The sequence below is a fragment of the Magallana gigas genome, chromosome 3, assembly GCF_963853765.1.
Source record: "Magallana gigas chromosome 3, xbMagGiga1.1, whole genome shotgun sequence".
NCBI lineage: Eukaryota > Metazoa > Mollusca > Bivalvia > Ostreida > Ostreidae > Magallana > Magallana gigas.
Window position 1 is genome coordinate 27,266,514 of NC_088855.1, and position 12,705 is coordinate 27,279,218.

At 32.7% G+C, this 12,705-nt stretch overlaps 1 protein-coding gene across 1 annotated transcript; it reads right to left on the reverse strand.

Moving 5' to 3' along the window:
* Nucleotides 1–1,694: 1,694 nt before the first annotated feature.
* Nucleotides 1,695–7,742, reverse strand: LOC105324996 (uncharacterized). Its single transcript, XM_066077778.1, has 6 exons — nucleotides 7,714–7,742; nucleotides 6,434–6,550; nucleotides 6,157–6,276; nucleotides 5,460–5,576; nucleotides 5,182–5,274; nucleotides 1,695–3,494 (listed from the first exon to the last, which is right to left on the reverse strand). The coding sequence occupies exons 1-6, from the start codon at nucleotides 7,721–7,723 to the stop codon at nucleotides 3,199–3,201; spliced, it is 753 nt and encodes a 250-aa protein (XP_065933850.1). The 5' UTR covers nucleotides 7,724–7,742; the 3' UTR covers nucleotides 1,695–3,198.
* Between the last annotated feature and the right edge of the window lie 4,963 nt (nucleotides 7,743–12,705).

The following is a 12,705-nucleotide window of genomic DNA, read 5'->3' on the forward strand; positions in this document are numbered from 1 at the left end:
GTTGTTATTACAGCTTTAGATAGAGGACTGGTCGCGGCAAGAAATATTTGCGACGAGGAGGATCTCGTGAACCTTGCAAAAATTTCTCGCAGGCGAATAAAAGTTGGTTTTTAGTTTACTTTGTTCTAGATTATTTCAAATACCAACATGATTATTCTGTATTCAATGCGTGGTAAACACAACAATTGTTTTCTTTTTGGGACTTATTCAATATGTATTTGGAAATCCATTTGTTTCAAAGTGCATGCAAAATACCAACACTTTATATTTTACTTGCAAATTTTCATCCATTGAAATAATTTTAACAAGACTTAGGTCTCACTCTCTCTCTCTCTCTCTCTCTCTCTCTCTCTCTCTCTCTCTCTCTCTCTTCACAAAGCTTCAAAGCGTCGCATATTCAAAGCGAACAGGATTTGTTTATAATAACTCAGCAGAAACGCATAGCTACTTACAACATTTCATATTAAAAGTGTACCTTCTCAAAAACAGTATACCGTGATATCAGCTAATAAATTTTATTTAAGATCTACATGTAGCAAACGAATAATCTTTCAATGTTAAACGATATACAGTATACATGTAGCACTTGTTTATCGTGCTACTGTAAGCTATATATGTCTTAAGTTGGAAAATTGCAAAAATACGCAAAAAGCATTATACTTGTTATTTAAGTATCAAGTAATTAAAAGAATTATTAAGTCGTACTATTTTATATGAAAATTAAGCTAATTATTGCTCCTTTTCTGTAATTTGTTTTATTTACTTTAGCCTTACTACAATTTATATCAAATCACATTAATCACAGTTTTTGCATAAGAAAAAAAAAACAAAGTAAAAAACTTCTCATTTAAAAAAATAATAGCAACAAGAGGTCTTCCGTAGATCGATTTTAAGACATTCTGCAGTCATAAAAGCGTCTCTATCAACTATTGAAAAATAATAAATAAAATATTTTGTCTAGAGTAAGATATGAAAGTTTCGTCGAATGGCTGAAGCGTTTTTTAGAAAACGTGACAGAAAAAAGAGTAGTAGGAGAAAAGAAACAAAAGCAAAAACAAAAAGGTCTTCTGTTGGAAACGGAAGAAAAATGTGTTTTCTTTGAATGTGTACCATGAGTGCACATTCAACATACATTTCGAATTCGTTTTTAATATTTCATAAGTCTTAATGATCTGACGACTCCAAAATTGCCCTGTATGACTTGTTGTCTAACGTCCGTCCTACCGCAATGTGTCGTTCAACATTTTGACGTCCATTGGTATCGGTCGGTGTTTCTTTTTCTCACCTATTCTCATCATACTCGTCTCAATATTTTCAATGTTGTTAAACTACTTATTCACAAAACGCATTTCGAATCAATTTTGTTATTTTTATTTACTAGAAAAGCCCATTAGGATTTTACAAAGGTCTTTGCAAAATTTGATCAGATACTGCTGCGCCGCTTTAAATGCTGACGTCGTGATTTTCTTACGAGTTAATTCTTCAACTTGTCACAAAATGCGATACAGAATATTTAAAAGTTTTGTTATAGCCAAAACATTTGTTTGAGTAAATAATATAATTATTATCAAATATAATTGTATGTTTTATTTTAAATTTTCATTCAAATAGTACTTTTCCTCGCAACTTTCATTTCATTATGTTCAATTTACTTTTTGTTTTTGACAGTGCGCCGCATATCGAATTTCTGATATAACATGCTTTTATTTCACTAACTTAATGTCAAACAATATATGATTTTAAAACATTATTTGAATGCAAATTACTTGAACCCTTTGTAGCATAAATTCCATCTTTCTGTGTCTTCGATTAACTGAATAACGTCACTTGTCTACGCTATTTTTGGACAACCCTCGTACTTTATGAATTGCTATATTTTTATTATAATTGGATGAGAGTATATGTTTATATAAACAATTCTGTTTGAATTTGGTTCTAGGCATTATTAATCGTTGACATTAATTAATTCTGACTTAGAGTGTTTTATCTCCCAATAAAAGGGCAATCAATGACGTTAATTAGTGTTAACCTTAAAGCTGCTTGGTCCGATTTTATACCAGATTTTATGTACGCTTTTAAACGATGGTTATGCTACATTGTAAGTATATGTATGATAATAAACATTGCAGTAGTTTTCCCAATCAATTAAGCCAAATTTCAATGAGGAAAAATACGTACAAAATTTGCTAACAAAACAAACGACATAAAAGGGTACCGCGTTATTTCGCCTCATGTAAAAATTCACCCCTGACGACGAGACGGATATGGTTGTATTACGACTTTGTCTTCGCTTTGAATAAAGGTCGAAATGATCAGACAAATTACAAATAAATATGTGTACGTTTTGTTCGATAATATTTCTGAAGTTTGCTTTCTTTACAATCGATGCATAGCATGCGGGTTGAATGACCCCAATCATTCGGGGGACGAAACCAAACGGTTTCTTTTTCTAAACATTCCCGTGATGCATTTTGGTTTGTTTTTTCGTTTGCCCAAAAAGAAATTATTTTTATTTACTTTGAATATTTCTAACTTTGAAAGGAGACTGATTCTGCTGGTGTAAATAAGAGAAAGTCCATAACTTTTTAAGATAAATGGTTTGCTTGGAAAAAAATTTGATAATGTAATAACAAATAAATCGGACCAAGCAGCTTTAAAATGTTTGTAAACAATTCATAAATACATTGATATTTTGTTTGCATACAAAAATCAAGAGGTTATTGGCATCATCAGAATTCTCTAGTAATCCTCATGAATTTTATCAAAACAATTTGATTACTGGGTATTTTTCTTCACACATATTTTTTTCACAAGAAGTTTGATAAAGTTTAAAAAATGGTGGGGAACGACCTTTAGGCCCTGTGAATTTAATACTGCTTTTAAAGATTTATTTTTAATGACTAAGCTTAGATAAACGCATACACTTCGATAAATGTGTATAATACAGTTAATTACAGGTATTTCATATCGACATCTTTATGTTCTTTAATCAAAAAAAACTTGTACAATATAACCTAAAGAAAAAACCCAATAGCCTTTGCCTCTATGAGTTATTGAACGCACTTGTAGAGAGCTAGAGCAATGTGAACTATTATTCGTTAGAAAAATTGTGACGTTTAAATAATATGTTGTTTTAGTGTTCGATTCATCAACGTAGAAACTTAATTATTATCCTCTAGCGCACAGTCTTTGGATGTCTCAAAATAACAACCTTGCATGCTGAATAATCACAGGAAGATCAAGCAAGACTATGCCAGCCACCACAATGATTATGATGCCAGTCCCCAAGTACCCGGTGGCAACCGCAGACGGACGATCATCGGCAGCGCTTATCTTCTTATTAACAAAGGAGCTTAGGTTTTTTGTTTCCATTTTCAGGATATTTTTTATTTCAGCCAGTCTCTTGCTCAGTTCTTCATACTGTTTGCGCTGGTTACTTTCCTGGGCCCAGTACTCGATCTTATCAAAATACTCACATTGACAAGGACACATAGCTGCAATGAAAAGAATATTACGTTGTATAAGTATGATGATATCGGGAGTTTTAAATTAGCAAATAATGAATTCCTAACACCAAAATTATCGGTAATTTTATTGTTATTGAATACAAGCATATATCGATACATTTAAAAAATTGCCTTGGAAAATTTAATATATACCCCTTCCCCTCCCAATAGAAAAGTATGCACAATTGTCACCAACTCCCTACGTTATTGTTTGTCTTACGATATTTGAGTTTTTTGGACATGCTACAGTATATTTGATGTTTTACATTTATTATTGTTTTCAACTGTTTCGTAGATGTGTAAGAAACTGTCAACTTAGTAGTGGCATAATTATCTAGAACGGTGTTTGATAATTCACATGTACGATGTGTAATTATCTTAAAATATTTTATTGAATATCAATATGGAATGTTTGGCGAGGCGAAAGGGCGAAAATTTAACGGACGAATATACAATAAAATGTGCTTATAACAAAAACAGCGAAAAGGAAATTATGTACATTGAAATATGTCCTTATGTGCTTTGGCATCGATAAGAAATAAATTTTAATTAAAGTACTGAAGTACTGACGGGAGTTGATTTTATCGATTATCATTTATTTTAAAATTAACTTATCTTGCGTGGGAATTACACTGTAGTTTCTAGTCTGTATTCAAATTATGCACTTTTTTATAATATGAATTTTAATAAGACTTTTCAGACAACAATTTAGAGAAACCCCAAATGAATTATGCTGTGTTATATTTAAAGAAAGATTTCAAACTATGTATTAGTAATCGAAACAATTCTAAAAATTGTATGGATTCAAGCACTATTGATATTGAACTCCGGTCTCGTTCAACCAGACGCTCAGCTATCTCCGTTAATCTCCGACAAGCCCTCTCTGTTTGTCGGAGATTTACGGAGACAGCCGAGCGTCTGGTTGCACGAAACAATATATAACTCTGGCGTAGGAATACATGAGACTACAAAAATATCTAAATTGTTCTTATTATATAAAATCTGACTATTTTCAAAGTGTTTAAAAAAAGTTTCCTTGAAAAACAATCCTTCAGCATACATTACATCAAATTTTTCTATTATATTCAAGAACTTAGACTTGTCAGTGGTGATGATTTGTGCTTACACGTAGGTCCAAAAACTGTTTCACTTTCGGTTTGCCAGAGTAACTGCATAGAAGAGTTGATTAAAATCAAATCCCAAAAATGGCATGTTTACTTTAAAAGATCTTAACCAATTAATTATAACAATTTGTCTATTATCCCCTCCCGGATTAATGAAATACAATTCAATACAAATTCCACTATCTTTTAAAGTTAGTTAAAGCTTATTAGCCTGAAAAGAATCTACATACAACTTATTTATAAAGATACAAACCATATTAAGTAGCATAACGCTAAATAAATAAATCTATCCATCTTTTTTCTTTCTATCTATCTATCTATCTATCTATCTATCTATCTATCTATCTATCTATCTTATCTATCTATCTATCTATCTATCTATCTATCTATCTATCTATCTATCTATCTATCTATCTATCTATCTGTCTGTCTGTCTGTCTGTCTGTCTGTCTGGTAAGAAAACAAATTGGTTTTCTCTCATCTAAACACTTACCATTATAAAAGCATATTAACAAATTCAAACCAGTTCTGAAACATTATACAATTCATACCGTCTGTCGAAGATGCCTCAGAACGTGTTGTTTGCTCGTTGGTTGATGTTGTCGTGTATGCAGTTGACGTCATGTCCTGTCCCCCGGTTGTCGCTGTTGATAGTGTAGTTATTTTAATAACTAACAAAGTAAAACTAGTACGGTGTTCGATATTTTATAAGAACAATGTGTTTATCATATACAGAATAAAATTTAAGATAAACGTCTTCAAAACGTTTTGTTGATTATAAAAAACAATATAACTATTTACATGCTTCTTAATACTACATAAATCATACCCCCTGTCACAGATGCTTCGGTACGTGTTGTTTGCTCATTGGTTGACAATGTCGTGTATGCAGTTGACGTCATGTCCTGTCCCCCAGTCGTCGTAAATATTGTAGTTCTTTGACTAACTACCATAGCAAATAAAAGGAAAAACATTGATGTGGCCATCCATTGTCGCACCCAAAAAATCATCTTTGGTTTAATAAAATAATATTCTATTTCAATATTATTGCCGAGAATTAGTAATGTGCCACAGGGGCCAAGTTCTATTTGACATTAATATCAACGCAACCACAGATCTTTATTTATGGAAACATTGAAATTAATGTCAAAACAGGTTTGGCTCCTGTGTATTGTGCGACAACACAAGAAGATATAACAGTTTGTCTATTGTCCCCTCCCGGATTATTTAAATACACTTTGAGTATAAAATTCCTCTATCTTTTAAAGTTAGTAAAAGCTAGTTAGCCTTCAAAGAATCTACATACAACTTGTTTTTAAAGATACAAACTATTTTAAGTAGCATAATGCTAAATGAATAAATCTATCTATCTATCTATCTATCTATCTATCTATCTATCTATCTATCTGTCTGTCTTTCTGTCTGTCTGTAAGAAAACAAATTGGTTTTCTCTCATTTAAACACTTATCATTTTAAAAGCTTGATAAAAGATTAAAACCAGTTCTGAAATATTATACAAACCATACCGTCTGACGAAGATGTCCCAGAACGTGTTGTTTGTTCATTGGTTGACGTTGTGGTGTATGCAGTTGACGTCATGTCCTGTCCCCCGGTTGTCGCTGTTGATAGTGTAGTTGTTTGACTAACTATCAAAGTAAAACTGGTACGATATTTATTATTTTTACGAACAATGTGTATATTATATACAAAATAAAAATTAAAATAAACGTCTTCAAAACGTTTTGTTGATTATAGAAAACAATATAATTATTTACATGCTCCTTAATACTACACAAATTATACCCCCTGTCACGGATGCTTCGTTACGTGTTGTTTGCTCATTGGTTGACAATGTCGTGTATGCGGTTGACGTCATGTCTTGTCCCTCAGTCGTCGTAAATATTGTAGTTGTTTGATTAACTAACATAGTAAACAAGAGAAAAAACATTGATGTGGCCATCCATTGTCGCCCCCCCCACCAAAAAAAAATCATCTTTATAGTTTAATATAATAATATTTTATTTCAATATTATTGCCGGGAATTAGTATTGTGCCACAGGGGCCAAGCTCTTTTTGACATTAATGTCAATGCAACCACAAATCTTTATTATGGAAACATTGAAATTAATGTCAAAACGGGTTTGGCTCCTGTGTATTGTGCGACAACACAAGAACATAAAATAAGCACATTTAGCTTATTTGAATAGGATAAATAAACACTATCCACAAAATACCTGTATCAAGGGAGAGGGAAGAATGAAGGAGGAAGGGGGGCAACATGTTGATAAGCACGAGCAAAATTCCCACCGTAATTATTTTTTGAATTATATATATATATATATATATATATATATATATATATATATATATATATATATATATATATATATATATATATACATTTTCTAGTGTCTTTGCCTGAGATAACACTACGTACCGATTTTGTACTATATAACCCATAATACAAATGACGCCAAATCGAGGCGCCAGCGGGGTTTGCTTATTAATATTTAAATATATAATCGTACGATTGCTTAAGATTATATAAATATAAGTAATAAGGAATCATTCTTTGAATATAATGAGATGATCATTTTGGTTGGGGTGTGATCAAATCTATCATATCTATCATAAAGCCCTTCGGGCTTTATTGGATTTGATCACACCCCGACCGAAATTATCACCTCATAATACTCAAAGAATGATTCCTCTTATATATATATATATATATATATATATATATATATATATATATATATATATATATATATATATATATATATAAATCCAAAAAATATCGCAGTGTCCGGTTTTATATTAAGGGAATTTTAAAAATGTTAACACACAGACATATTTTAAAATTTAATTTTAAATAATTTTAAATAATTTACATCTTGAGCTAAGAGACTGCATTACGCCAGATGAGAATTTTTCGTTCTTTATATTTTGCCACATAAAAGATACAAGTTACCGTAATTAGTAATTATATTGCCCTTTGATAATGGGATTTCAAAAAGTGCTTTTTTCCCATTATTTTGTACGTGGCGGTTAAAATAAGATAAAAAAGCAGTTTAAAAAAATACCTGTCAACATCTGCGAACATTCTGTTTCGGCTGAAAAAAGATATTTCTAATATTATTGTGATAGGAGCTAAGATAATAGTCTTAAATTTCTTTACAGGCTAAGAGCGTATAAACTTGTCAATGAAATAAATATGCTTAGGTAAAAAGGTAAAATCGTTGTACTTACTGATTTGATATATTACATTTAAAAGATCGTCAATAACCACTACAACAGATGAAAAAGTAATTAAAACCTTTAAAAACAAATTATACCATTTTATTTTGCATATTTTGTTTTCATTATAAATATTCATCATATGTTAAAGGGGCATGGTCACGATTTTGGTCAATTTTGTTTTTGTTTTTATTATCTACAACTAGACTTTGATCCGTGCGTGCACGGGTTGACATTGCATATCGGACATTTACAAAATAGATACATCCACTGGGGCCAAGCCTGTTTTAACATTAATTTCAATGTAACCATTTATTATTAATGCCTCACATATACCCGTAATGTAAACAAAAATTGCAGAATCGCCCCGCAACGATTTTGGAGAAAATTAATGAAGAAACATTGAAAATAACAGTCAAATTAATCATAATAAACCATTTTGAGACTGACTGTAAATACCTCTCATCTAAACATTTAATCTATGGATTAAATATTCTATCGTAAAACTGGGTCCGTAGGACATAAAAATATTTTTTTCATTTTAACGATAAAACAATCTATACATTATATCTTCACTCTCCTAAGAGATACAGGAACACAAAAGTAGGCTAAGTACTAAGTAAATATGTATATTTGTTATTCTATTATTTCTCTCATAAGGAATCATAAAATAAATATATATATATATATATATATATATATATATATATATATATATATATATATATATATATATATATATATATATATATATATATATATGAACAGAACATATAGCAATTAAATTTTCAATGAAAATTTACACGTATTTGTACTATCGTTTCTGAGTTTATTAATGCAAATATGATTTTGTGGAAACATAAACTAAAGATCCCGTCAGCGTGAATGTATTGCGCATGCCCTAGATTGTAAAAACAAAAAAAATTCAGATGATTTCCGGAATATTTTGAGGAATTTTCACTGATTATAAATTAGCTAAGCTTGATTGAGAAAAAATAAAAACAAATTGGTAATCTTCAAGTACCAATGATGTTTAAAATATATAAAACAAAAGGCAATACTCTTCCGATTTATCGGTATTAAAGCTTAAAAATTCGAGTCTATTATTTTAATACAGTAGTATACATGTAAATGCTTTAGGAATGCATTTTTAATGATCAAATGAAATTTGGGTGCCAGTCGATGAGTTTTAAGCAAGATACAGGGCACACAACTCTTCGTCATGTAAACAAGGCTGTAAACGTGCCCTGTTTTTGTTTACATAGGTTCAATATACAATCGATTTCAAACAGGTGGTAAAATTTCTCTTCTGGATGAAAAGTTTTACGCCTGTCATTAAACAATAGCATTGCAGTCACTGAATAGTTTATACCTTTGTCACACTTTATTTAATTCCCATGCAAAAGAGCAATACTGCAGTTATCGTGATATTTTTATTGCTTATATGAGGTGGTCACATTAATTGTAACTATGCAAAAGGTAACGCACCCGCCCACCGATCCCGAAGAAAGCAAAAACGATTGACTGTGTTTACATGTACCCACTGGAACGTATAAGGAACTGATGACGTCTTCTAGTCCACTCAGTGTATAAAATTGAGAAGAAGCCAGAGTACACAGAGAAAACCCACGTGTCCGAGCGGGCAACCACTATACCCTCTCACGTGCAACCACTACTGATCACGGGGATCGTACTTGGATCGCAGCGGTGAGATGCGAATGCGCTTACCACAGCGCTATACCTGGACATTATATCTTTTCCCATATGTCATTTCTAAATTAATGTGTAATTGCGCTTCCTAATTTGTTGCTGATAAATGGACACATCTCATTCAATTTTATGAAATTAAGAAAAAAATGAATCCCCTTAAAAATAATGAAAAATCTTGGCAAAAGTAAAATTCAAAGTCGTATATTTAATATTTAGGCATTGCATTTTGGGCAAACCAAATATTTTACATTTTAGTAAAGTAGGTGATTAGGTGATTTACGTAAAACTTGCATTTTTATACTGAATAAAACAAAATTCGTATAGTATATAAGTAACTACCTGTTAGTTTATTGAAATTAAATGTCTAGACTAAGTGTCTTACATTATACACACACGTCTTTTTTATTTTAAATCAACCAGAAAAGTAATAAAAAAGAATATCGAAGTCTTAAAGTTTTCTTTTCTTCAGGGGGAGATCATCTCGATCGGTCACGTGGCTGGCGTGATTTTGGGTGCAATTATGACATTCAGACGTAAATCGAATTCCAGAATCTAGTGGTACAAGTAGTTTTTCGCTTTTACGGGTATCCTGTGGAAAAGATGGAAAGTTAACACCTTTTTTCTCCATGAAACTTCTTACAGGGTCTTTGAAATTTTTTAGATCAATTTCTGTTTGATTATCTTTGATAATATTTTGAAAACGCCCACACTCCACTTCTAGATTTCCAGGTACTTTCCCGTGGTACTATTTTTCTAAAATAGCCATGTCTCGCTGAACAGCCGTCATATTTAAGGCCCGTAGGCCAAACGATCCCACAGGATAATATTTGTCGATATTGGTATTGACAAGGTGGGGAATAACTTGGCTAAAAAAAGACTGACAGGTTTCTCTGTGCATTTCTTTTTTTGATACAAGACTTTGTTTCAACTTTTCTAAGTCTCTGTTAATTGTTTTGACCTTTTGCGACGCGTCTAACAATTGCTTTTTCTCAATATCACGTTTATCTATGTCACCACATATGTGTTGTCCTTCACATACTCCGTAATCACAATTTCTCTTGGTGTGTCCAAGGCGCAAATTGCACTGCCCACATTGATTCTTTGTTTTATCGGGCTTTAAACCAGGATATGAGTATTTTAGTTCTAATTGAGCAAGATGTTCGTGTGCACTCTCTAATTCTACCTTTTTAATATTGACAGAATCTTCCAGCTCATCAATTAGAATCTGCATGGGGGTCTTTTTATATATAGGGGGCATGGACTGCTTACTGTCGCTGATTTATTTGCAATGTTTCTAACCAATTCTTTCTATGTCTCCTCTTTTTTTAGTTTCGACAGGTGGCTGGTTTTCTACGTACGAGGGCTGTCCAAAAAGTTCGTGGACAATCGCGTTTTTGTCATTTTAAACGGGTTTATATATGCATATTGTATACCAACATATTTGTCATAAAATTCCAAATCAGATTAAAGTAGTTTTGAATGTTTTCATTAAAATTAAACTTAAATTTTACTGTATTAAAGTGTCGCGAAAAGCACGAACGGCCCATTGTCAAAATTGTCCAAATTTCGAGATTGAGTTTTCAGATAAGAATATTAACAGTATTTTTAATACGGGTAAAAACGTCAAAATATTCAACTGTGACGTAGTCAGAATTGTGAACGTCATTTTCATACGTCATTTAAAGCCGTTTTTAATTGAGCAGAGGATATTTCAAGGAGTTTACAGCAAGAACATGTCTTTGAAAACGCCAGAAAAAGCGACGTCGGCGGATCGCATGGAACAGCGCGCCATCATTAAATTCTGCGTAGACTCGGGGAAAACACCTATCGAAACGAAACAAATGATGGAGAACACAAAAAGGCATCGACACATATCAAGATCACTAGTCTACAAGTGGCACAAACGATTTTCGGATGGAGTTTGCGATTTAAAAGACGCTGAAAGAAGTGGAAGGCCTTTGCTTTGTGACGATAAAACGAAATCCCGCATTCATGACATTGTCATGAAGGACAGACGTCTGACGTTAAGAGAAGTCGCGTCAATAAGTGATGTTAGCAAATCTTCGGTTTTTAATATCCTCACTGAAGACTTCTGTATGAGTCGTGTTTGCGCAAGATGGGTGCCCAGACTTTTATCCGATGAGCACAAAAAAAAAGACGAATGCAGACAAGTAAGGCTTTCATACAGAATTTCAAAAGAGGAGGAGAGAAGTGGCTTGACAGAATCATTACTACGGACGAGACTTGGCTGCATCATTTTGATCCAGAAACAAGAACAGAATCCAGCATTTGGAAACACCGGGGTTCACCAGCACCGAAAAAGGCAAAGTTTGCGAAATCCGTGGGTAAACAAATATATATATTCTTTGCTGATCGGCACGGAATGATTTTGGTCCACGCTGTATCCTCCGGTCAGACGGTGAATGCTGCATACTACTCCAAGGTAGAGAACTACCCATTTCATCACATTTAAATTGTAATTACAGATTTAAAAACGTCCATTTCGCTACATTTAGCATATTGTAATTCATAAATTTAGTACCCGGACATTCTAATCTTAATTTTGATTTATTTAATTACTATATATTAATAAACCCACATATTCTAAAGCCACATACAGTGTACCAAACGAAACATTGGTTTTATTTATTACAGGTGTTACGCCGCGACTTAGTTAAGGCAATTAAGAAAAAACGCCCTGCCATGGCTGTGGACCTTGGAAATATCATCCTACACCAAGATAATGCACCTGCACATACGGCAGCTTCCACGTGTCTGGAAATCGAAATCCTAGGATTCAATCTTCTTGAACACCCGCCATACAGTCCGGATCTTGCTCCGATGGATTTTGCAATTTTTCCTTTCATCAAATCACAGCTAAGAGGAGTAAGATTTGAGAATTCTGATGAACTTAAATATGCTACTCGAACCATTGTATCTAAAATCGACAGTAAATGGTATTCGGATGTGTTCGATTTATGGCTAAGAAGGTGTGAGAAGTGTTTGCAGTGCAAAGGTGACAACGTTGAAAAGTAACAGAAACCAACGCGCTACGTACGACGTTATAAAAACGTCGTGTAACCGTCAGACTGGGCCGTGCGGCCTGTACAGGCAATGTTTTTGTAGTG